Source organism: Lepidochelys olivacea, assembly GCF_965140295.1.
Source record: "Lepidochelys olivacea isolate rLepOli2 genome assembly, chromosome: 7".
In the NCBI taxonomy this organism is placed as follows: domain Eukaryota; kingdom Metazoa; phylum Chordata; order Testudines; family Cheloniidae; genus Lepidochelys; species Lepidochelys olivacea.
Genome location: NC_140417.1, coordinates 71160014 through 71185506, shown reverse-complemented (window position 1 = coordinate 71185506; position 25493 = coordinate 71160014). Strand labels below are relative to the sequence as shown.

At 38.5% G+C, this 25493-nt stretch overlaps 1 protein-coding gene across 2 annotated transcripts in view; it reads right to left on the bottom strand.

Moving 5' to 3' along the window:
• NRG3 (neuregulin 3) overlaps positions 1-25493 on the bottom strand; it is a 910532-nt gene that overhangs the window by 37592 nt on the left and 847447 nt on the right. For both annotated transcript variants that reach the window (XM_084635085.1, XM_084635086.1), the window contains exons 5-6: positions 8360-8462; positions 2697-2823 (exon numbers count right to left, since the gene is read on the bottom strand). In XM_084635085.1, the coding sequence (XP_084491211.1) occupies positions 2697-2823; positions 8360-8462 (230 nt within the window). The remainder of the gene's footprint in view (positions 1-2696; positions 2824-8359; positions 8463-25493) is intronic.

Here is a 25493-nt window from a genome sequence, read left to right as displayed (position 1 = left end):
AGCAACCTTCACTCTAGCTTTTGTTAGGGGGAATAAGAAATGGTTTCGTGTCAACCCGACCAAGACACATCTTTGCCATCGAGAAGCCAAGAGGAAATTAAACATCACCGGGGATGAAACCCTAGTGGCGACATTGGCCTGGACACTTTCCTTCAAAGTCCATGTAGAGAAGACGAAAGGGAAAGTTATCATCCATAACAACAACCTCTGAAAGTTGGTTACCTCAAAGTGGGGAGCCAGTCCAACTACTTTGCCAACCACGGCTATTGCCTTATGCTACTCCATAGTACAGTATGCCTGTCCAGTGTAGGAATGATCTGTCCATTCTAAGAAATTAGACCCTGTTTTAAATGATAGTTGTCATGGAATAATAGGATGTCTAAAGCGAACACCAAAGGACAGCCTGTACTTACTGGCTGTCATTGAACCACCTGATATCAGGAGGAAGGTAGCAAGCCAAAGGGAAAGATCACAGGAGATGGAAGATCCAAGGCATCCATTATATTGTCACACAGGAATAATCAAATGACTTAAATTGTGAAAGAATTTTATAACCAATGTTGTGCCTTTGGATACGACAGCTGGCAAGGCACGATGAGGTTATGGAATGAAAGACTATGCATTGTAGGATGCACTGAAATAGATCTGGAACCCCAAGAGGATCTTTCCAGAAAGGCCAGTACAGACTGGTCAACGAGGTGCTGCCTGAACTGCTTGCACAGGCAAACTAGCAGATCAAAGACTAATATATCAAATGGGGTGCACTCTAATGACAGGAATATATGCAAGATGCATACCATGGAACACCTGCTCATTTGCCAATTCTTTGGGGAGACCTGTATGAAGACCTCAATGAAGCAATACAAAGAGACATTGCTTGTGCACACTTCTGTGACAAGGACTCAAGAAGAAGAAGAAGGGGAAAAGTGAAGAGTAACTGAACCAGATGAAATTAAACCAGGAGGAAATTTGATAGGTATCATGAGTTGGAAGTAGGTCAGTTTACTGGCACTACTCTGCACAAAAAAGGAGCCATATCTTTAATGCACATTGTGTGATCACCCAAAAGTCCTCCCTTCAGCAATGGAGGTTCTGTCTAGACTTGTATTCAATCTGCATTTGCTGCACTGGTTCTAAACAGTTTTATATTGTTTAAGGCTAACTTAATCTAAACAAAGTTGATCCTATCTCCTCTGCTTAGCCAAACTATATATGAAGTAAGTTAGCACGAACTGGTTAAAAATGAGCATCATATTCACAATTATGAGACAGGTGCTTAGATGTTGAATTGGTGCTCTGTATCACCCAGGCAACACAAAAACAACTAGAGTGTATTGATGAATCTGGACCCATATTTTAGGACCTTATTCAAAGTCCATGGAGGTCACTGAAAAGATTTCCATTGACTTCACTGGGCTTTGGATCAGGCCTTTGAACCAGTTCAGCAAACAAGTTTCAGCCAAAGCATGGATGAGGCTACAGTATGAGCTTAGCAACCTGTGGGGAGGGTTGTTTTAACATTGTTTTAATATTGACTCAGAGGTACAAATGTTCTTCCCTATTTCCTGCTGCATCTCAGTTTTGGGGGGGGGAATCTGGCTAGACTAAAACCCCGCAAATCTTATAAGGTCTGACAAACCCTCAGCTGGAACGGATGTGGAAGGTGAGAGGTTAAGAGGTAACCTTAATTTATTGAATACTGAATTGTGATCCATGATGAAAGCCTATTGTTTCTTTCATCTATCACAAAGAAAAAGAAACAAATCCACTACTATGGTAAAATGAATCTTAACAGTATTTGAGAGAGAGATAGGATTCTCATTTATGGGTTTTACATTTCATTGTCTTGGTACATCTGTTCAGCAGAGTGTAAATTGCATTTTGTATGACGATTTCTTAGATTCACAAATAAAATACAAACTCCAAAAGATTTAAGCATTTGGAGAGGCTTTAATGCATCTCATGTGATTGCCCATTATGCTGTAATTCTGGGTATGCTAGCAGGGTCTTTGTTCCCTTATTCCAATGTCTTTGTTCCTTTCTTCGCATATCTTTGCTTATTAAAAGTGGACAGTACTAATAGTGTGCGATTTGTGGGAAGTGGGCGGGGGGGGGGGGGGAGGAAGGGGGAAGACATCCTTTGGAAAGTGACTAGGAATGGAAGATAAATACTTTGGGATTTACCACACATGATTTCCTTGTTTCAATCTTTGTTTGTTTTATATATCTGATGCTTGTGGGATTGCATGTAAAATTACATGTCACTGGATTCAGATGATAGCTATGTACAATCCTATTTATGGACAACTAACCTCTTTTGGTTGTGGTCTAATATTATTTCATCTAAGGTCAAGTTCACAGAATGATCTGGAGTTTCTTCATTGGAGCATCATCTTTCTATTTTTTTTATTTGGCCTACATGCATACATTAGTTCCAGCTTTTGGAATTATTTAGAAACTGGAGTTTACAACAACAAATCCATAAAATCTTCATATGCCGAACAATTTGATTCTTAATACATTATACCTAACAGTTTAAAATCAGTTGAAAGTAAACTAAAATATCTTTTCCCCATTCTTCTACCAATCATGGGTGTGAACTAAGGTTCACAGTAATAGCAATATGCAAGTCTGATGCTATCGACACCACAAACTCAGCCAGACAATTAAGTATTGCAGTTGGCAAAATTACTTACATTTTGCAGCTGGACTCGGCTTTGTGCCATGGTTTCTGATTTTGCCATCATGCTGGAAGCATTAAGGCTATAGGTTTTCCCATTCTCTGACTCTTTCAGCTGTTCCTGAATTTGTTTAGTTTGTTTCCTGCAGGCAGAAATACAGTTTGTATAGAAATGCACTTGTTTTCTCCATTACAATAACTATGATACTCTTATAGCCATGCTCCCTCACCCCCAGCCCCCGCCTCATCTTGTCTTTCATCAGTGATTCTAAGAACTTTAGGTAATTAAAATCAGATAGCTCCTAGTGGATTAACAAACATGTCAATCTGGTAGTTAATCTACCAGTGTCTCCATATATTTCAATGCAGCAAACATTATCCAATTAAGTTTAAAGCAGGGAAGAAAACGGATCCTGATTTTAAATGTATATAAATGTATAAAAGTATATTATAATACTGCATGATAATATTAAACTAGATACTGGTATTGTAGTATTTTTTTAAAAAATAGACATCCACTGTGCATTCAACATAGCTCACAAATAGCTTTGAAAGACTGAAGAACATGTTTTCATTTGTAGCAGAGATTTTTGGCCAAGAAACCACTGCTACTGCCGATTTATTATGAAAACTGCTATAGGATCTTTGACTTTTACCTGAAAAGCATTATAGATTTGATCCTGGTTTAATGACTTTAACAGTCCAGTTTTCCCCATACACCCAGGAAAAGCACTGGGTATGAGCCCAACTGGCAACAAGACAAACTCTTGGGTGGGACTTAAACTTACAACCCTATGTGCTAGAGATGCAGGACGCTACTAGCTGAGCCATAATGACAAGCAATGTTCAGCATACAATTACAGATTTTATTACTGAATTTCTACATCTAGTGCCATACTGTACCATCAATCTGAGTCCTAAAAGTCAGTACATCACTGAGGATGGAATGCAATAATCTGCATTTTAAATATTTCTTTTATCTTTCGAATGCAGACAGCCCAGCTGGGCAATGATTATTAGCTGGACACATTTGGCCTTTTATCTCTGCGAGTGTTCATTCAGTCTTGATAAGCTACAGAGTGACTCCATCAGACTTTAAATTACCCATAAAAACTAATTACATTTTTTTTTTTTGCTACAGAAAATAGTATACACAGCTGCAGGCAGCATTCTATGGGTGGCCTTACAACGCCTACATTGAGACAGCTATGCCGGCATAGGCCCCTTGTGCAGATGCAGTTGACACCAACAGAAGGAGTTTTTTTCTGCCAGTGTAGGAACATCACCTCCCCCAACAATGTTAGCAACATTAACAGAAGCTCTCTTCCATCAACAGAGCTGCGTCTACACTGGGGTTTTGTCAGCACAGCTGTGTTAGTCAGGGGTGTGTTTTTCCACATCCCTGACAGTCGTGGCTAAGTTGACATAATGTTTAAGTGTAGACCAAGCCTGTCTAAGAGCAAGAACCATCCTTCACACCAGCAATAGCTTTGTGACAGCAGCTGACTGTAACCCCAAATTTGGAAGAAGCTAAGTATTTTCAGTAAGGTGCTGAACTGAAATAGAAAACCCAGAGGGGAGGAAATACGATTTTCTTCCCTTTTTGTGTTGAAATATGATGTTTCAATGAAAAACTCCATCACATTTCGAAAATGTTCCACAAATCTAGTACTCAGTGCCCTCGGATGCCAACACTTTACATTAAAGGTTCAGTTTTAAATAGCGTACAAAGGGTTAAAAATTTATTAACAGACACTATAAACATTTTACAAATGTGAGTAGTATGTGTGGTAGGTAATTTAAGCTCATTAGTAGAAGAGGTTATAAACCTGGGTTTCCCATACAGTGAGAATTTTTGAGACTTTGACATTTTTACCATCCCAAATGGGATGAAAAGTTGAAATCTCAATCTTTTTTACAAACTGAAAATCTGAAAAAAATTCAGACCGGATCAATCATAATGTTTTGATCAATTCTAAATGTTTCATTTCTATTTTGACCTTTTTCATTTGTTTTTCTTTTACTTCATTTCCCAAACAAAAAGTTGTATTGAACCAAAAAAATGGAAGTTTTTAATTTTGATAACATCAAAATGGGATGGTCCAATGATTTTGAATTTTTTTTTCAAAAAAATTTCAAAACAGAATTTTCATGAAAACCAACCCTTTCCTACAAATGATTTGGATTTTGATGAATCAACATATTCCAATGGACAAGCATTTCAATTTCTTACAAGCCAGGGTCAGGGTCACCTACTCGCTTGTTGGACTCTATAACCATCAATAAACCATTTATTAAAACATCAATATGATTTGTTAACTTTTTATAAACTATTTATAAATATACTCATATATTTATAATCATATAAAATGTGACCTAAATAATGATAGCCAAACCACTTACCAAAAGTAGCACAATATGATTAAACTTTTGGATAAAAACATATAATTGTAATAATAATAAACAAAAATAATAAAATTTTCATTTTTATATTTACAGAGAGAGAAAGAAAGAAAATCTGGTGCTTTCTTTCTGTATGGCCATGTTTCTTCACTCTCAGTTATCTAAACACACAGGGATATTCAGCTAAGCTCTTGTAACATTTAACATTTGGAATAAACTTAATTGAGAGTCTAAAGCTTATTCACCAATCAAAAATTCTCTACTATTTGACATTTTCATCCTATTTTATGGATATGGAACCTAGAGTTAATTATGGGTTTGTGTATATTAAATTCCAGTAACAAGTTGTAAGATGTACTAGAAATTATAAAACCCAGAAACAGCTGGCCTTGGTTGGTTACTACTTAAAAGTCATTAGACAATTAAAATATTTATTTTTAAGTTTTTATTTGCAAAACAAATGGGTCTTCTTTCTATTTTTCAGATGTTCTGCTAATAGACGGTATAAACTGCTGTTATTTCTGCCCTTCCGTAAGAAATGATCATTCAAATCATTAGTGTCCTTACAAATCAAAATGCTACAGAACAGTCCAGGTTCTGTTTGCAGTAGTCTCCCTCTATGTTTAACCCTTAAAATACTTCTCTGATAACCCCCAAATGAAGACTTGGAAGGACAGATTGGCAAATGAGAGTCCTTTAATTCTTCTGGCAATGTATTTTAAAGATTTTGTTTTGTTTTTAAATATCTATATTGAAAATACATGGAGAAATATCATATGAGGCCAGCAGCAGGAACTGTGTAATAGTCAGGTTAAGTAACTCTAGATTTTATTCAAGGAAATATTATTTTTTCTAACACTATCAGAGATTCTCTGAGACATAAGAGGTGAGGTAGTATCTTTTTATAAGACCTACTTCTATTGGTAAAAGAGACAAACTATTGAGCTTCACAGAGCTCTTCTTCAGGTCAGATCAGAAATTCTCTAACTTTTAGGGACATTTTAATTTTTTGGACATGCCATATTTAAATCTAAATATTACCCTACATATAATGATATATGGTCCTAGGGCTCTGAATGTGTGGGGAGGGCAAAACAAGGGAGCGCCTCTGCTGTGTCTGGGAATGACCCTTTCAGAGGAGGGGGTCCCTTGGGTTACCACTAATGGAGGTGAAGCTGACAGTGTGACTTCAACAGAGCCAGGCGACCAGGGAGTAAGAACAGATCCACAGGAAGTGAAGAATCAGGGTGTTGGCTGCTTCCATGTATATGTCCCTGTAGCTAGAGTGGATCCTCCAGGATATGCTGGTTTTGGAGGAAGGAGTCAAATCCACAGTGCTTCCAGCCATCAAGGGAAGAGTTTGGACAACACTCTGCAAGGACTCCAAAACATACAGGGCTCCATCCAGCTTCTCCAACTCTGACCAGGTCTTTGGGGAATTAGGGATGGCACTCTGGCTGGTGGGCTTGGTTTGTTTGTGTGGTGTATAAGGCCTCTGGGAAATGAGACTGTAGATAGACACACCATTTACATAGGATTTACAACAACAAATTCCATGTAAGGTATATAAGGGCCCCACTGGAGCAACTTGCTCTGGACACCAACGAAGAATTAAGTTCATTCACCTGCAATCAGCAGTAACAGTACTATTCCATCTTCCCAATTCTCTCCAAACTTCAGATCCCAGATCCAGGCACAGACACCTGTTCCTTCCCCATCCCAGCTTTGCCCTTCCCAATCCCCTGAATCATGATTCAGATTCGCAAGTCTGTGGACAAACTGTAACAACCACAGCTCCCACACATAAGTCACCATCCCCGCCCTTCCCCATGAACTGTAATGGATTGGAGTGCTGTCTGATCTAGATTCTCACCATCCTTCCACAGTGCTGCAAAGGGGCACACACACAGTTAACTAACTGTTTATGTGTTTTGTTTTGTTTTTTGAGGAGCGAGGCATGTTTCTTTCATTGTTCCCATTGGCTGTATGTATGTCCTTCCAACTCAGCATTTAATTCCTCTTTCGCTCAGCATCCATTCCATGATTGAGCTGAATTCTCAATCCCACCTTGGAGGGATGGCAATTCCTTGCAGATCTGAAATACGAGCTAAACCTTGCTTTCTATGGCAAAGCTACATGCACTCACAATTTTCACTAGGAAAAAGTTCCATATGAAAAGAGGAGCTGGGAGAGAAAAGTTCCATTTCTTCTCCCACTATATCCATCTGACCAACACTACATTCAGACTTTGGGTTCAAGGCGTACTTTGGAAAAATTAAGGTAGCAAATCAGAGTGAATGGGCTTTGATGAAATTTGAACCAACCTCAGCCTTCACCTGAAACTCAAACCAAAACTTTCTTGAGGTTTGAAAAACCTTTATTAATCTTTACTATTATTATTTTTTCTATTTTCATACAATGCTTGTGCACTTCCTGATTTCATCTGAAAACAGAAATGACAAAACATCATAAAGGAGGCAGTTTTGATGAGATTTTGAAAACACAAGAGGTTTAGATAAGCATCCAGGTACATGCTCTGAGGTGGTTACAACTTAAATTAGACACACAACAAACAATATTAAAAGATGATGGTCGAGAGGGGAGGAGAGAAAAAAATTAAACAATGGAAAAGAGAATACAGCTGTTTGGAAAGCATTTTATTAGCAGGGATGGACATTGTATAGGCTACTTTTATATATTTTCTTGCTTGTTACTATGTTATTTAGTTAGATGAACTGTTCACAAACTATTGTCCACAGAATGCTCGTGATCTATCGACACTTGTTGGTGGGCTGCGAAGATGTAGCTGTATATGTCTGCTAATTATGCTCCTTGTTTCCAGCTGACAGAAACAGAAGGGGAGTGAAGGGAAGGGAGATTAAATGAATCACAAAAGGAGGCAGTATGATTAACCTTTTTTCTTCTCCAAAAGGACAAAACATTTATTACCCTATAATATTGCACTAGATTTACATTGGTGTAACTGAAATCAGAATATTGCTATAAACATCTTAATACTGAAAATTCAAGGAAGAGAGCATTTCCTGCTACTTCAAGGGAGACAAAGTTTGTTCTTTACTGATATTGGAAAAAAGAACATGTAGCACTTGTAAAGCCTAATTTTGTGTGTAGACCCGGATACAGGGCCTTCTGAGATCACCATGGAGAAACTTGCTGTTCTGGACTCTCTTTAGAGACATTACCAGTTTATAACATGCTGGAAAGCCATGGAATAAGACAGACTAGACAACAAACATGAAAGATGAAGGCTCTTACTTTGTTTTGAAGTAGAACGCAGCACAGAGCATGCCCACTATGACTATGCCAAAGACGATACAGGAAATAGACAGCACCTGGCGTTGGTACACCTCTTCACTCTCTGTGGATAGTAAAATTGAGAATTATGATAGCATCAAAAACAATATTTGTGAAAAAAATGGTTGTCAATATTTTATTATTTTAACAAATAACAAACAAATCTCAGAGATTTGGGAGTTTGGTTCAGCTAAGCACTCAACAGTTTTGATGCTCCTCTGAATCTGTGGTCTAGAAAACAGTTAAGAAAATTTACAGTAACGTGGCCTCTCATGAGATTTCTTGCTAATGGTTCTCAAAGACACTGCAAAACATAGAATTAGAAAAACCAAGGACATTTAATTTTATCTGCGGTGTAAGTAGTAATTTCCAGTCTTGTAGGAATCATTCTGAATATCTCAGTGGTTAAAGAACCTGGGCCTAAAGACATAGCCAGGACTGAGCAAAACTTGTTAAGTTTCACAAGGCTCACTAGAATTCAAGCATTTTTCTAAACGAAAAATGAAGTTAGTTTTTTGTTTTGACTAAGTGGTGCTACTATCTCTTGCTCCCCATGTCATGCCCTGGATTCCAAGCTTCCAAACAACATAAAACAGTTTGTGATTTACAGTGCTATTTTTAAAAAAATCAATAGAGTTGGATGAAATCCAAAGACTGCTATGCTACATTGTACAGGGCATTACTTCCCTGGAAGCTTCTTAAAGTAATACTTGATAAACTTTATCATTTTCTAATTTATTTGAAAGCAGAAACTGCATTGAAATAAACAAACTAGCAAAACAAGAAAAAAAAAAAACCCACACACATCCATGAGTGCAAACATCAGCTGGTTAATATACAACTGGAGCTCCACATATTGAGGTTGATCCTTAAAAGTTAAGGCCTCCCCTCTCCTGGCTTTCCTCCTCCAGGCTGGCAAGGTGTCAAATAGCTTGGTTCATATCATTCTCCCTTAACATACTGCAAGAGAAGATAAGGGCACAAGCCTACAGGAAAATATGCAGATATAGAAATATCTAAATGCTAAAATAAGTTTTCTGATGCATATTGGGGAGAATTTTTTCCTTTACAGAGAACGTGACTTTTGGTAAATGAAACACTTCAATAACTGTTTTGATAACGTTTTCAATACACTGTGTCTCTTTTAAAACCTGCAAAATAGAAACAAGTGTGATATTCTGATTTTTTTTCAAGAAGATTTTTTTTTTAATTTTCTGACCAGCTTATCTCCATAGACACATTTAATAATTTCAGCGTTTAATGGAAGTTACTTGTATTTTGCCTTGGAAGAATAAGTTCCTCTGTCATTTTTATACCTCTGGTTGAAATTGTAAGTATTATGGATGCTCAGTAAGGCATACTACAAGCAACATGTGATCCATAGATAAACCCTACTTTTCTTTCTGGGATTAGAGTTGTTCAGTGCAGACTAACAGCAGTGTGAGTTACTAATAACGGACTCAATCATGCTACCCTTACATGTGTTGAGTAAGGTGTACTAAACCATGGAAGGAGTATCAGAATTGGGAGAATGGGAGTTTAAAAAACATAAAAGTGATTCTCTTTAGAGACAGTACATACCTAAAAGTAAAACCCTAGATCCATGACTTGTACATAATATCAGCTTAGTGATATATTATGTAGAATTGACAGAGCATTGCTAACTATTGAGGACTGCACACAGACAACATTCCTCACAGTATAGATTGCTAGTTATGCAGGGGTCAGAATTTTAACACTTCCCTTCCTTGGCAACTCTATTGTACCATTACTAACCACCTTAAATCTTAAACATGGCCATCTATTACTTTAAAGGTCTTTGCCTAGGTCCTTTTCCTCCCGGAAATAATATATTGTAATTAGGGCTATCAAGCGATTACAAAAATTAATCAGGATTAATCACGCTTTAAACAATAATAGAATACCATTTATCTAAATATTTTTGGCTCTTTCAACATTTTCAAATATATTCATTTCAATTACAGCACACACTACAAAGTGTATAGTGATCACTTTATATTTATTTTTATTACAAGTATTTGCACTATAAAAACAAAAGAAATAGTATTTTTCAATTTACCTAATACAAGTATTATCATGAAAGTTGAACTTACAAATGTAGAATTATATCCAAAATACCCTGCATTCAAAAATAAAACAATGTAAAACTTTAGTATGTACAAGTCCACTCAGTCCTACTTCTTGTTCAGCCAATCGTTCAGACAAACAAGATTCATATGTCCCTTGATGCTTCAATCACCATTCCAGAAGACATGTGCCCATGCTGATGATGGGTTCTGCTCGATGACGATCCAAAGTAGTGCGGACCAAAGCATGTTCATTTTCATCATCTGAGTCAAATGCCATCAGCAGAAGGTTTATTTTCTTTTTCAGTGGTTCGGGTTCTGTAGTTTCCACTTTGGAGTGTTGTTCTCTTAAGACATCTGAAAACATGCTCCACACCCCATCCTGATCAGATTTTGGAAGGTTCTTCAGATTCTTAAATCTCGGTTTGAGTGCTGTAGCTAGCTTTAGGAACCTCATATTCGTACCTTCTTTGCGTTTTGTGAACTCTGCAGTGAAAGTGTTCTTAAAACGAACACCATGTGCTGGGTCATCATCTGAGACTGCTGTAACATTAAATATATGGCAGAATTTGGGTAAAATTGAGCAGGAGACATACAATTCTCCCCCAACGAGTTCAGTCACAAAATTGGTTAACACTATATTTTTAATGAGCGCCATCAGCATGGAAGCATGTCCTCAGGCATGGTGGCCAAAGCATGAAGGAGCATCCGAATGTTTACCATATCTGGCACATAAATACCTTACAATGCCAGCTACAAAAGTGCCATGCGAATGTCTGTTCTCACTATCAGGTGACATTGTAAAGAAGAAGCGAGCAGCATTAACCTGTAAATGTAAGCAAACTTGTTTGTCTTAGGTGAACAAGAAGTAGGACTGAGTGGACTTTTAGGCGCTAAAGTTTTACATTGTTTTGTTTTTGAGTGCAGTTATGTAACAAAAAATCTATATTTGTTAGTTGCAATTTCATGAGATTGCACTACAGTACTTGTATGAGGTGAAGTGAAAAATACTTTTTCTTTGATTTGTCATTTTTACAGTACAAATTTTTGTAATATAAAAGAATATAAAGTGAGCATTGTACACTTTGTATTCCGTGTTGAAAGTGAAATCAATATATTTGAATATGTAGAAAAACATCCACAAAATTAATAAATTTCAATTGATATTCTATTGTTTAGCAGTGCCATTAATTGCAATTAATTTTTTTTAGTTAATTGCATGACTTAACTGAAATTAATCAACAGCCCTAATTGTAATATAAATACAAATGCAAATATTTATTCTCTTCTACTACTTCTATTGCTCATTCAATGACAATTAATAAAGTGATTTAGTCAGATACTGTTAACTCCCATAGACTTCTCTCCCACTGAAATCTGAGATTCAAAAAGGAACAGAGATTTTTACATAAGCACGCGTCCACATGTACCCTCTTTATTCATCTAAACTCGCCCTGGAAATACTAAAGTTCCATAAGAAATTGACTGACTTAGACAGGAGGACACTGGAAAATTGCAGTAAACCCTGTTCTCATCAGATTTTTTTGGTTTTTGTTTTGGCCAATTTCCAAACAGGCTTGGGTACACTCTTGATCTGCATTAGATGTTGCTGAGCCAAACTATGTGTTTTACTGGTGCAAATATACATGAACATTGAAGCAGTGTTCTCTTTTATTACCCATTCCCACGGTTGCGTACATAGGTCTAATCCTGCAAAGTGATCCATACAGGCAGACCTTTTTTGGCCAGATGGATCATTTTACAAGAGCGAGGCTATAGTCATTACAGAGGTTTTCAGTTTAATGACTCCCAGTCATACTGCTTTTGAGTAAATACCAGCTCTGGTAGATTTTGCTGAAAAGCAGGCTGTGTCCATGCTGCAGTATGTAGCTACATGTGTCAGTGAAAGGCTCTTGTAGCAGGGAGCTGCCAGAGCCTTTTCCCACTGCAAAGAAAGACTTCTGCAGTGGGCAGCTGCCAGTTCACAGTGGGAAACTATAGGAGCCTTTCCCCACTGGAGGGAAAAGTAGAAAGGGAGGCATAGCTTGGGCTAGTAGAAAGCTGTGTAGGGTACTATCAGGGTTCCCTCCCCACTCTGAACTCTAGGGTACAGATGTGGGGACCCACATGAAAGACCCCCTAAGCTTATTTCTACCAGTGTAGGTTAAAACTTCCCCAAGACACAAAGTCTTTGCCCTTGGATTAGGTAAAACGCTGCCACCACCAAGTGTTTTAGACAAAGAACAGGGAAAAGACCACTTGGAGTCCTATTCCCCCAAAATATTCCCCTAAGCCCTACACCCCCTTTTCTGGGGAAGGCTTGACAATAATATCCTCACCAATTTGTACAGGCGAACACAGACCCAGACCCTTGGATCTTAAGAACAATGAAAAATCAATCCAGTTCTTAAAAGAAGAATTGTATTAGAAGAACAAAAAAAGATAAGAGAACAACTCTGTAAGATCAGAATGGAAGATAATCTCACAGGCAGTCAGATTCAAAACATAGAGAATCCCTCTAGGCAAAACCTTAAATTACAAAAAGACACAAAAACAGGAATACACATTTCCTCCAGCACAGCGAATTTACAAGCCAAAACAAAGAAAAACCTAATGCATTGTCCAGCTAGATTATTTACTAACTTCACAAGAGTTGAAGAGCTTGCATCCTTGATCTGTTCCCGGCAAAGGTATCACACAGACAGACAGACAGACAGACAAAAAACTCCCCTCCCCCTTCCAAATTTGAAAGTATCTTGTCCCCTCATTGGTCATTTTGGGTCAGGTGCCAGTGAGGTTGTTACCTTAGCTTCTTAACCCTTTACAGGTGAAAGGATTTTGCCTCTGGACCAGGAGGGATTTTATAGCACTGTATACAGAAATGTGGTTACCCTTCCCTTTATATTTATGACAGGTATATATCCCCAGTTTACTCACCTAAACAGTGCCTCACCGTCTACAGTGTTACTTACACCTGTGCTATGGGAGCTAGCTATGTAAGCACTCTACACACCACCAAAAGGAGTGTGCTGTGCAGACATACCCTATTACAATAAGTTTAGAAATGTAATAAAATATTATAACAACATCTCCAGATATGGCTCTCACAGGGGCAGATCTAACTCACATTTTGAGTCGAGGTTCAACTCTGTATTTCTTTTAACCAAACTGTTTTGCCAGTGTTTCCTTAATGCTTATCCAAACCTGTAGAAGTCTGTGGAACCGGGCATTAGGTTCTAATATCTTACCCAGACACAGTTCACAAATATACAAATTCCTTAGCCCCCTTTCTTGTTCATTTTTGAAATACAGGAATCACAACAATATTAGGCACTCTGCAGTTCTGTAGTGATAAACTTCTTTGCCATTAATGTGCTAATCTTAAAATCCTCACAGAGAACTTTCCTGTTTCTTTCGCTACTTGTTTCAGAAATTGTGTGTTTCATATGGATATAGTATATTATTGGTTCTGGATTACCCTTGATTATCAGTACAAAAGGGTTTTTTTCCTCTCCTGCTGGTAATAGCTTACCTTACCTGATCGCTCTCATTAGAGTGTGTATGGTAACACCCATTGTTTCATGTTCTTTGTGTATATTAAATCCCCTTACTGTATTTTCCACTGCATGCATCCAATGAAGTGAGCTGTAGCTCATGTAAGCTTATGCTCAAATAAATTCGTTAGTCTCTAAGGTGCCACAAGTACTCCTTTTCTTCTTTTGTCAAAGGCAGTTTTCTCTCTAAGGAAAAGGCATTCCAGGGACTGAACAGTATCACCTTGCTGAAATAACTAAGTGAAAATGTTTAAGACCTTTGCATAGTAAACTTAATCCCCTTAACCTCTGATTTCTACTCATGCTGATCAATGTTTTCTTTTTGTTGCTGTTGTTTGCTTTCTACAGTATGTGTTTAAAGACTGCTTATTATTACCCTTTTTTATTGATATAGGGTTAGTCTGCATTTCTTTATGAGTCTTGAGGACCTTCTTACTGTTGTCTTGACTGAACCCTCATCATCATCCACAGCAGGTATGTCATCATCCTTCCTGGTTCAGTATTGAATAGGGTTCCCATAAGAACCCAACAAATAGCTACTTTAATCTTCTGGATGGATTAAGACTGAATAATGCAAAGTACCATTCCACTCCCCCAGAGGAAAAAAACAAGCTGAAACTGAGAGTGAGTGAACAGAAACTGAAAACACCCAATACCTTAAAAAGGAATAGGTTTGTATATACATTTCTGCAGTGGTCATCCTTAAAAGTTTATTAATTGCCTTAGATAGTTAAAGTACTTATCTTAAGAATTTTCAGTATTTCCTATAGTAAGTTTAGGAAATTACAGGGAATACTGAAAATATTTAAGAGGCAGCATGATCTAGTGGACAGGAAACTAGACTGAGAATCAAAGCTTTGAGCTTCTAGTCTAAGCTCTATTATGGACCTGCTATGTTACCTTGGACAAGTCACCTCATTTCTGTTTTCTTTCCTATCCTTGTTGTGTCATTTGAGATTGTAACATCTGTCCTCATCAAAAAAAGTTGCAATGATATTTTTTTCAATTTAAAAATGGGGTTTTGTCAAATTTTTTTTTTTTTTGCTTTTAAAATTATTGAAATAAAAAATGGGGAAACATGATTTTTTTCATTTATAGCACATCTCTCTCTCAACCTACCTCACTAGAACAGTTAGAGGAAAATAAAAAAGTTTAAAGTAAGAGAAAGTAACATTCTAAGTGAGAAAAATGAAAATTTTCACACAAAATTTTGAATGAAAACATTTTTTTTGTGAAAAACCCCACAATTTTTAACAGATCTACTTACTATATGTTTTCACAGTGTCTGGAAGAATGGGGCCCCAGTCATGGCTGGGGCCTGTAGGTGCTACTATAATTCAAATACAGACAGACACACACCTCTATACAAAAATGTTAAACTACTGCAACTGCAGTATTGGAATACCTTCCATGTAAAATCTACAGCAATAGCTAAGTCTCCAGTAAATTTCATGGAGTTTCTGCTAAACTTCTCCCTGTTTAGGGTAGAAATTCTTCTGGAAAATGGAGCTTTTGTTATGATTGTTTACATTTTATTAATTCACTTCTTTAGCAGAGAAGAGTGTGTGTTCAGTTTTGGAGTGTCATTCTTATAATGGAAGGGCCTTTTCAAAGAGGAAGGTTTTGCAGCATTTCCTTCAGATGGCCAGACTCTGGATCACCCTGATCTCCTCTGGAAGATGGTTCCATAGGCTGATCCCCTCAACTGAGACTGCTTTGTCCCCAGCTCAGACATGCTACCTTCTCAGCTTTGTGATCTACATTGTCCCAGAGAAGCACAGCTCTCATGGTAGTTCACAAATTGAAATTCCGTCTTTAATGTAGCTGGGGCTTGATCCATGTATCATTAATAAACAATAATAAATATACCCTGAGGTTACCTTATCTGTGGATGCAAAATGGATGGCAGCTATTGTATTTCTTCTTTATCGCTCTTTTACCTAATAATTCATCTCAGTTTAAAGTGTGACTGAAAATATGGTGCTTCCCTCTGTATTTCCGTATTTACACACCTTGTTAAATAAACTACAGTAATTATACTCTTAAAAGAAATACTCTAGGCAGTTGCCACATCATCTAATTAGCAAACAAGAAAAGATTCATAAGCTATAAACCAACACATCAACCAACATAAATATCTCTGCTAAAAAGTTACAATACGAAGTCCATTTAGGGGTTACATAGTATTAAAATAGTATTCCAAAATACTCAAGAAAATACACCCTTGCCAGACCAAAATAGGAAAGCATTGTGATTCAGAGCATTTTGTTTAATGAAAAGTATGGAAAGAAGGCATTTCCTAAAATATAAGAACCAGACAAAACCACTGAGGACAATTGTTGGTACTTTGGGTCCTGGAGACCAAATCCCGCTCAGCATATGCAACATTAAATCAATGTCTCTGTTTTTATGTTATCTACTCTTTCTCCCTTTAATTCCCAGAGAAGATGCATGTCTTCTCCTCACCTTCTGTCCCCTCATCCCACTCAGCCTGACTTTAAAGTGCTTACAAGGCTACTGATCTTTTCTGAACTTATCCCATACTATTACTATTGCCATCAGACTTAAAAAGGATTGCCAGTGATCCATAAAAGTAACTCTTCTTCCAATACTCACTAGCACGCCATGTAGTCACATTTCATCCTAGCCGGTACTGAACAAAGTGCATATAACATCCCAGAAAGTAGTCTTGTTCCTGAGTCTTTTCTGCTATGTTAAATTCACTCTTAAAGATTCTGATCAAAACTTATGCATGGACTAACTTTTTGCTCTGTGAGTAGACTCACTGATTTCATTTAGGCTACTGAGTGTGTGCAAACGGAGTACATGCTTAAGTCTTTGCAGGACCAGGGTCTAAGACTGACAACCTATTTTTCTCAATATTATCAGTTCTAAAATATATTGTTTCTGTTGTGTAAATGAGACAAATTATATGAGTACTTTGTAATGAAAAGAAAGAACATTGTTGCAAGGTCTTAGAGAACACCATACATGATACTAACTGTGTGACTGGGACAAAAATAGATGTACTGTGACTCATTTAATTAAAACAGATTGTGCTGCATTTGTAAGTAATCAAACCAATTTGGGCCTTGCTGCCCATGACTGTGAGATGCTCTTATTCTCTTGCATGTTTAGGAACTTACTGGAATATCTTTGGAAAACTTTCCACAAAATAACTATGGAGAACCACCTTGTGCATATGAGCTCATAAAATTATAGAGAAACAATAACTCATCAAAGTATTCCCCTTGGACTTCTTACTTCAATGGTGATCAAATCAAAATCAAATAGGCCCACAAATATCCAACAGAGTAATTAACTAATAAAATAAGAGAACTGAAAAATAAAGATATTTGTTTTATTTATTCATTTTAAAATAAAATATGTTAGGTAGTATTTACCTAAGATTTGGTCTTTAATTTTAAATATACATGTACATTTATATTCACACTGTAATTTCTCCTAGAAATATTAAACCTTATGAGATCTGTTATATTCCTCACTCCCATCCTAAACAGACATGCTGGGGTTTGCTGAAGATAACTGCATGCTGTAAGACAAATTTTAAAAAACCCATAAAAGCCCCATATCTTCTCATTGTTATGTCTGACATGAACTTGCTTCCCAAGTGTTTTTTCTCATATAAACACCAAAGCAAACTATGTTAAAATAATTCTATGTTTTAGTTTTTACATAAATGCCAGGAAATTCAGAGCTTATTCTATCTTCACTCCTAAGAAGTGTGACTCAGAATAGAAGAAGCAGCATGATATAGTGGATAGCCCATAAGAAATTCTAGATTGTATTAATAAATTGTGGGCTGATTCTCTGTCCCTTTTGTGGGTATGCAGGGAGGAGGACATGATACAGGCAGCCAGACTCCTCATCACTATATAAACACTAAAAATAATTTAAGGCCCCCTGTTCAGGAAAATGCCGGGGCAGTTCTACCTTTGTGCTTCTGCGGGGATGGAAAAAGCACTGCTACAGTACCCCCTTCCTCTGCACCAACCTGCAGAGGTATCTGGAGGCACAAGTGGGAGACTGTGGCAACATCTGAACCCTTGCACACTCTCAACTTAATGCTGGAGAACTATGGAAGGTACTGTGCTTCTTATGTGACAAACTGTCTCCGCACTCTCCCTGGAATGGTGAGGCGTCATTCACCTTCAATATGGACCAATGAGTAAATGTCACAGTCTGAACCTGAATTTATAAGATGAAGTAGATCGGGTCCACTGTATATTGTAATTGTATCATGATAATGTCCTCATATATTATGTCTGACAACCAATACTTCAAAATATTAATGAGACCATATTACTAGATAGAGTGGCCTCTACCTAAAATAGCAAAGAGACCATATTGTGTATATGCAGAAGACAGCAAAATAAAAGATGAGTGTTTTACCTTTACTTTTGGGATGCCTTAATTTTTGAGTGCAAAATTTCACAATATAACTGTTGCATTAGAACCAATGTTTTGTGTACTTGTGGCACCTTAGAGACTAACCAATTTATCTGAGCATGAGCTTTCGTGAGCTACAGCTCACTTCATCGGATGCATACCGTGGAAACTGCAGCAGACTCCAAGTTTAAATCCAAGTTAAACCAGAACATCTGGATGAGCTATTACCAGCAGGAGAGTGAGTTTGTGTGTGTGGTTTTCCTTGCCTACAGACAGCCCCGCAACCTGAAGCAAATACTCACCAACAACCACATACCACACAAAAGAACCACTAACCCAGGAACTTATCCTTGCAACAAAGCCCGTTGCCAACTGTGCCCACATATCTATTCAGGGGACACCATCACAGGGCCTAATAACATCAGCCACACTATCAGAGCTCGTTCACCTGCACATCCACCAATGTGATATATGCCATCATGTGCCAGCAATGCCCCTCTGCCATGTACATTGGTCAAACTGGACAGTCTCTACGTAAAAGAATAAATGGACACAAATCAGATGTCAAGAATTATAACATTCATAAACCAGTCGGAGAACACTTCAATCTCTCTGGTCACGCAATCACAGACATGAAGGTCGCTATCTTAAAACAAAAAAACTTCAAATCCAGACTCCAGCGAGAAACTGCGGAATTGGAATTCATTTGTAAATTGGATACTATTAATTTAGGCTTAAATAGAGACTGGGAGTGGCTAAGTCATTATGCAAGGTAGCCTATTTCCCCTTGTTTTTTCCTACCCCTCCCCCTCCCAGATGTTCTGGTTTAACTTGGATTTAAACTTGGAGAGTGGTCAGTTTGGATGAGCTATTACCAGCAGGAGAGTGAGTTTGTGTGTGTATGGGGGTGGGGGGGTGAGAAAACCTGGATTTGTGCTGGAAATGGCCCACCTTGATTATCATGCACATTGTAGGGAGAGTGGTCACTTTGGATGAGCTATTACCAGCAGGAGAGTGAGTTTGTGTGTGTGGTTTTTGGGAGGGGGGTGAGGGGGTGAGAGAACTTGGATTTGTGCAGGAAATGGCCCAACTTGATTATCATGCACATTGTGTAGAGAGTTGTCACTTTGGATGGGCTATCACCAGCAGGAGAGTGAATTTGTGTGGGGGGGTGGAGGGTGAGAAAACCTGGATTTGTGCTGGAAATGGCCCAACTTGATGATCGCTTTAGATAAGCTATTACCAGCAGGACAGTGGGGTGGGAGGAGGTATTGTTTCATATTCTCTGCGTGTATATAAAGTCTGCTGCAGTTTCCACGGTATGCATCCGATGAAGTGAGCTGTAGCTCACGAAAGCTCATGCTCAAATAAATTGGTTAGTCTTTAAGGTGCCACAAGTACTCCTTTTCTTTTTGCGAATACAGACTAACACGGCTGTTACTCTGAAAAATGTTTTGTGTGTAATACTAAATATGACTATAAATTAAGTATGGTGGAAAGTCATCATAATGGAAAAATAATGCAAAGATGGCACACTTTCTTTCAAGACCTTAGCATCTCAGCTATTTCAGGCACAGGCCAGTGAGCTGAAAAACAGTATTCTGTGCATGGATGTACCAAAAAGTATTCCTCTATTAAATTATTTCTATCAAACTTGTCCCCTAAACAATTTCCACCTTTCTTTTGTTTTCCCGTCTCCGTTTAAATGTAGAAAGATAAAGAGGGAAATTTGATATACAGTAGAACCTCAAAGTTATGAACACCAGAGTTACAAACTGACCAGTCAACCACACACCTCATTTGGATCTGGAAGTACACAATCAGGCAGCAGCAGAGACCAAAAAAAAAAAAAAAAAAAAGGCAATACAGTACAGTACTGTGTTAAATGTAAACTACAAAAAAAAAAAAGGGAAAACAGAATTTTTCTTCTGCAGAGTAAAGTTTCAAAGTTATATTAAGTCCATGTTCAATTGTATACTTTTGAAAGAACAGCCATGTTTTGTTCAGAGTTACAAACATTTCAGAGGTATGAATAAGCTCCATTCCCGAGGTGTTCCTAACTCTGAGGTTCTACTGTATCTCTGAAAATATAGGTATGCTAGGAGTGAAATGCAGACAGTCCCAGCAGCACCACAATGGCAAGAGCAGATGCTTACTGTAACATGGTATTTTGATTTACCCTTTTTTAAACAACAAAGTTGTGATTCTGAAGCTACATTGATTTTAAATTTGGTTCCCTCTGAACTAATGATTTCCTTTGGTCTCAGGGCAAGTTTAGAATTTGTGTCAGGTATAATCGGCACTCAAATCTAACTATCATTATAAGTCTTAATTAGGTAGTTTCAATGCAATAAATTCATTAAATCTTAGATCTGAAATAGCTTCATAGACAGTTAATGGGATCAAGGGGTGACTCGTTCTTTACAAAAAAATGGCTGATATTACTGATTAGGAGATTTCATGTATTGACATTCCATCACTAAGACAACATGATTCCATTAGCAGGCTTATCCATTCGCATTCCATTTTTGCTAAGAGTGATAATGTCATTCACTTATCAGTGAAATTCATTATCTGAGTCCCATCAGGCTTGTTTTAGTTTGTTGTTTTCCTTCATGAAAAATTCAATCTTAACGTTTGTCATGCAGATTCCATGTACCAGCAAACAAATATCTGCCATCACCCATACAAATGATCTTTTGATTTGTTTAAATGTGAGGTGAGTTACAAAATAATCTGAAGAAAAAAGCCCAGCTAACTTCCAGCTAAACAGGACACTGCCTGCTGCCTGTGAGAAAAAAAAAAAAGATAAACAGATGGCAGAGACTAACTATTTTTCCTAATGTCCAACTATTAGGTTGGACATTAGGGAAAAGCTTCATAATTGTCAGGGTGGAATAAATTGTCTAGGGAGGTTGTGGAATCTCAGTCATTGGAGATTTTTTGAGCAGGTTAGACAAACACCTGTCAGGAATGGTCTAGAGAATACTTAGTCCTGCCATGAGTGCAGGGGACTGGGCTAGAAGACCTCTCGAGGTCTCTTCCAGTCCTATGATTTTATAACTAGTACCAGCAGCTACAGAGCTTTTTTTAGCCAATGTGCACAGTGATCTGAACAAGCCTGAGTTGAGAGGGATAGACTGGCCCTGGAAACCTGATATGCTAAGAGTTACCTAACAGGTCTGGCAAATCACCTATATTTTTATCTGCTCTAAGACACTGGTAACCATTTTAATTTATGATACCTCAGCCACCATCAAGGACAGGAACTAAGGTTACACTGGAAAATATGTGCTACCTGCTGGAATTGTTGCTGTTTCTACCTGGAAGCTGATTCATTTATATTAGCATCATCTCGGGGTATGCACAGCCTATCTTACTTCAGTTTCATCATTACACATTCCTCAGACAGGGTAAGGTGTTGGGAGCAGAATCGGAGATGTTCCCAACATTCCGAAAGAAGCAACACATTTCTCCCAAAGGGGCAGCAGTATAACTAGAATGGGGGGAGTCAAGAACAAAGGCTGCACAGATTCTACAGCATTTGTCAACTCCCACCAGATGCACCAGCAGAAGAATACTGACCAAAAGTTCATGTTTAACTTACCCAAACTAACCTTCGCTAATCAGTTATCAGGGAGACAAACATTGGAGATAGAGATTGGGGTTCAGGCCGACAGAGTGAATGCTCCTGATTGCCATATTTTGAAATACTGTTTCCTTCTACTCTTTGCCTAAGATGGCTGGGATGATGACATGTAGGGAGTGGAAGAGGAGGGCATAGTCACTGATGAACAGGGACATTGAAATCTTAGTGGCTAAGATAAGGAACAAAACCCCTTGTCCCTTGGTGGCTGGGAAAGGAAGCTTCCACTTTAACACCTGAATTCCCTTCTCCACACTCACAAAGGACTCATGTTGCAGGAAAGAGAATAATGATGATGTTGAAACTCGGAGCAGAAAGGCTACAAGGACTGATCCCTCTCACACCTCCCTTAGGCAATCAGCATCATCAGGGTCCTTAGCTGTGTGGAAAGCCTAAGATAGACAAAAGCCCCTCAGCATCTGCAGCATCAGTGGCAATGAGTCATCCACCCGGCAGAGGCTGAACGATGGCAATGCCCCAGTTACAGTAAAGTCGACAGCAGGAGCACACATGAGAAAGCGTCTCTGTGGGACAGTTGGAGGACTTGGGACTCATGTTCAACTCCCTAGAATTCCAGATAGTATGGTGAAAGAGTCTCACCATACCCTACTGCTATGCCAGCCAGGGTAGAACAGCTAAAAAGTACTTTGTGGAGTGTTTACTATCACATAGCCTGAATCAAACAATTCTCATCCTTACTCAGATGAGAATGCAGAATCAGGCTCACAAATAGTTGTTTATTATCACAGTTGTTTATTACCTGCCCTCTAGCATCTGCCGCAGGCAGTTTTTAGCATAGTAGATGTAATTGTGACTGACAGGCAAAGGTCTGACTCTGTGAGTGCCACGGAGAGAATCACGTGATCATTCTGAGTGATAACGGTGCCTGTAGTGAGGTGAAAGAGTGTGCAGGACAGAGAAAATGAAGAAAATGTGGAAGGACTCTTCTGATGTTAAATCAGTTTTCACAGCATGAAACAAGTCAAACCAGCCAGCTAGCATTTCAACATTTCTCTTGTGTGGCATCCTTGACCATTGTCATCCAGAGGCTTTGAAAACATCTGAAATGGTTTTGGCAGACACTTCCACAATATTGTCACTCCGAGTGAATTGTGAAGGTTTCACACAGCTCTCACTGAGAGAGAGAATTTACAGGATTCCCTCAGCCATAACCTTACATTAGGATCTACCTGGAATGTAGATCTACAAAAGGTCATGAAAGCTTTTCTTCACAAAGAACTCCATCTGCGTGCGTGTGTGTATGCACACATGTTATCAGCTTTCATTAAGTTATTCCAGTTATTGTGATTTCTTTTTCTTAAAGCCCCAGTTGCTGAAATCATGTGATTACATCACAATCTCAGTTTACATTTAAAAAGAAAACGACAGGAAGTTTCTAGCTGAAAGGCCAAAATCCATTTGCTGTGGATGTAAGATCTTAACTAGTTTCTGCTGAGAACTTTTCATACATGCTTGGATGAGGACTAGCTAACAAAGGACAATACATGGCTAAGAGAAAGCTGGAGTAAACAGATAACCTTGTGTGTTTCAAGTCAATGAGCAGAGTCAGCATGACTCCAGATGGTGAGTTGTAACTGGCTGTCCTTATCACAAGTTATAGACACACGAAGCGCTGAGAAGGGCCTCCAAGGTAACTCCCTGGTACTGATGCCAGAACAGAGTTCAGGGAAAGGTCTAACATGACTGACATGAGTAATGACACCCTCCCCTCATAGATGTATGCCAATCCAGTTCACAAACTTGCATGGATAAAACTATAAACAATTGTTATTTTTAGATACTAATTACTGCTTTTTTGCTTTAAATCTCCAGGAATATACCTGTTGGCCAACCAGGAGAGCTTCTACCTCATTCACCTGGACCCCAAAATTAGAATTTAACCTATATACTTTAATAGAAACAGTTTAAGGGTAATTACCTATGTGTTAGCAATACGTTAATTTGAACCATGGGCGGATCTATTATGTAATCTTTTAGGCCAGTGGTTCTCAAACTAGGGCCGCCGCTTGTTCAGGGAAAGCCACTGGAAGACCAGGCTGGTTTGTTTACCTGCCGCATCCGCAGGTTCGGCCAATTGCGGCTCCCACTGGCGGCGGTTCACCGCTCCCAGGCCAATGGGGGCTGCGGGAAGTGGCGTCCAGCACATCCCTCAGCCTGCGTCACTTCCCGCAGCCCCCATTGGCCTGGAGTGGCAAACCACGGCCCGCAGGAGCTGCAATCGGCTAAACCTGTGGACACGGCAGGTAAAAAAACCGGCCCGGCTCGCCAGGGGCTTTCCCTAAACAAGCAGTGGCCCTTGTTTGAGAACCCCTGTTTTAGACCATTGGCTTTTTGTGCTTATCTTGTCTTGCTGCTAAAACCTATCCAGGGGCTTGGGAAAACCCATCCCTGTCGCTTCTTTCTGCCCAATGAGCACCCTATATAATATATTTTAATCAATTGTTCTGCAGTGTCTCTTAGCCTAATAAGCGAAGTGACGCTCCGCTAGCGTTGTGCGTAATAAACTCCTGTGCTTGACTCTAAATGGTGTCCATTTCTGATCCTTCACTAGCCTCCATAGTCATGAAGAAAAGTTTGAAAACATGAACCATAAAGGCTCAAAAACCAGAAGAAAAATAAAAAACGAACCAACCTTTTTTCTTTCTTTTAAGTTTCATAATTTTAAGCCAATTTCATGGTTCCTGGGGATTGACTCATGATTTTGGAAATGGCTGTGGTTGGCAATAGCCTATACACAGACACACATGCACACGTAGACACACACACTATTTGCCTGATCTTTCAGCCCTTTCAAACTGAGCTTTCTTCAAAGACAACGAGTTATCCCTCGTTCTCTCAGCAGATGGTTGTGAAGTCCAATGCTCTGTATATTTCCTGTGTGGGAAACTATGGTTTTACTCTTCCACTGGAACTGTCAATCAACCAGCCTCCCCTCCCCTCTTTTTTTTTGGCTGTCTCTCAGCAGCTCTATTTTGCCTCCCTGCCATCTCTCTTCCATCCAGCCTCTTTCATTTTTATTTTATTTGTGCTCTTCTGCTTTTTTATATTGCGCTTCCAATTCCCTTTTATCTTCCTGCCATTTCCCTAATCCTGTAGGAGAGATGATCAAAGGCACAAATGGCAGTTAGGACCAAACATCCACAAAGACAAAGGGAATTAGGTACCAATTGCTATTTCTGTCTTTGAAAATCTTCCTTTTTAAAATTTTCTTTCCCCTTTTTCTGGCCAGGATCAGCACATAAACATTTAAATTAGAGAAACTTACTTGCAATATTCATTTTTTTTCTGCATCAAACTGAAATTTAGTTTAACCAGTTTCTCTCTGAAAATTCTATACACAAAGGCTCAGCTGGGCCTGCAACTTTGTCTAGGCCCTG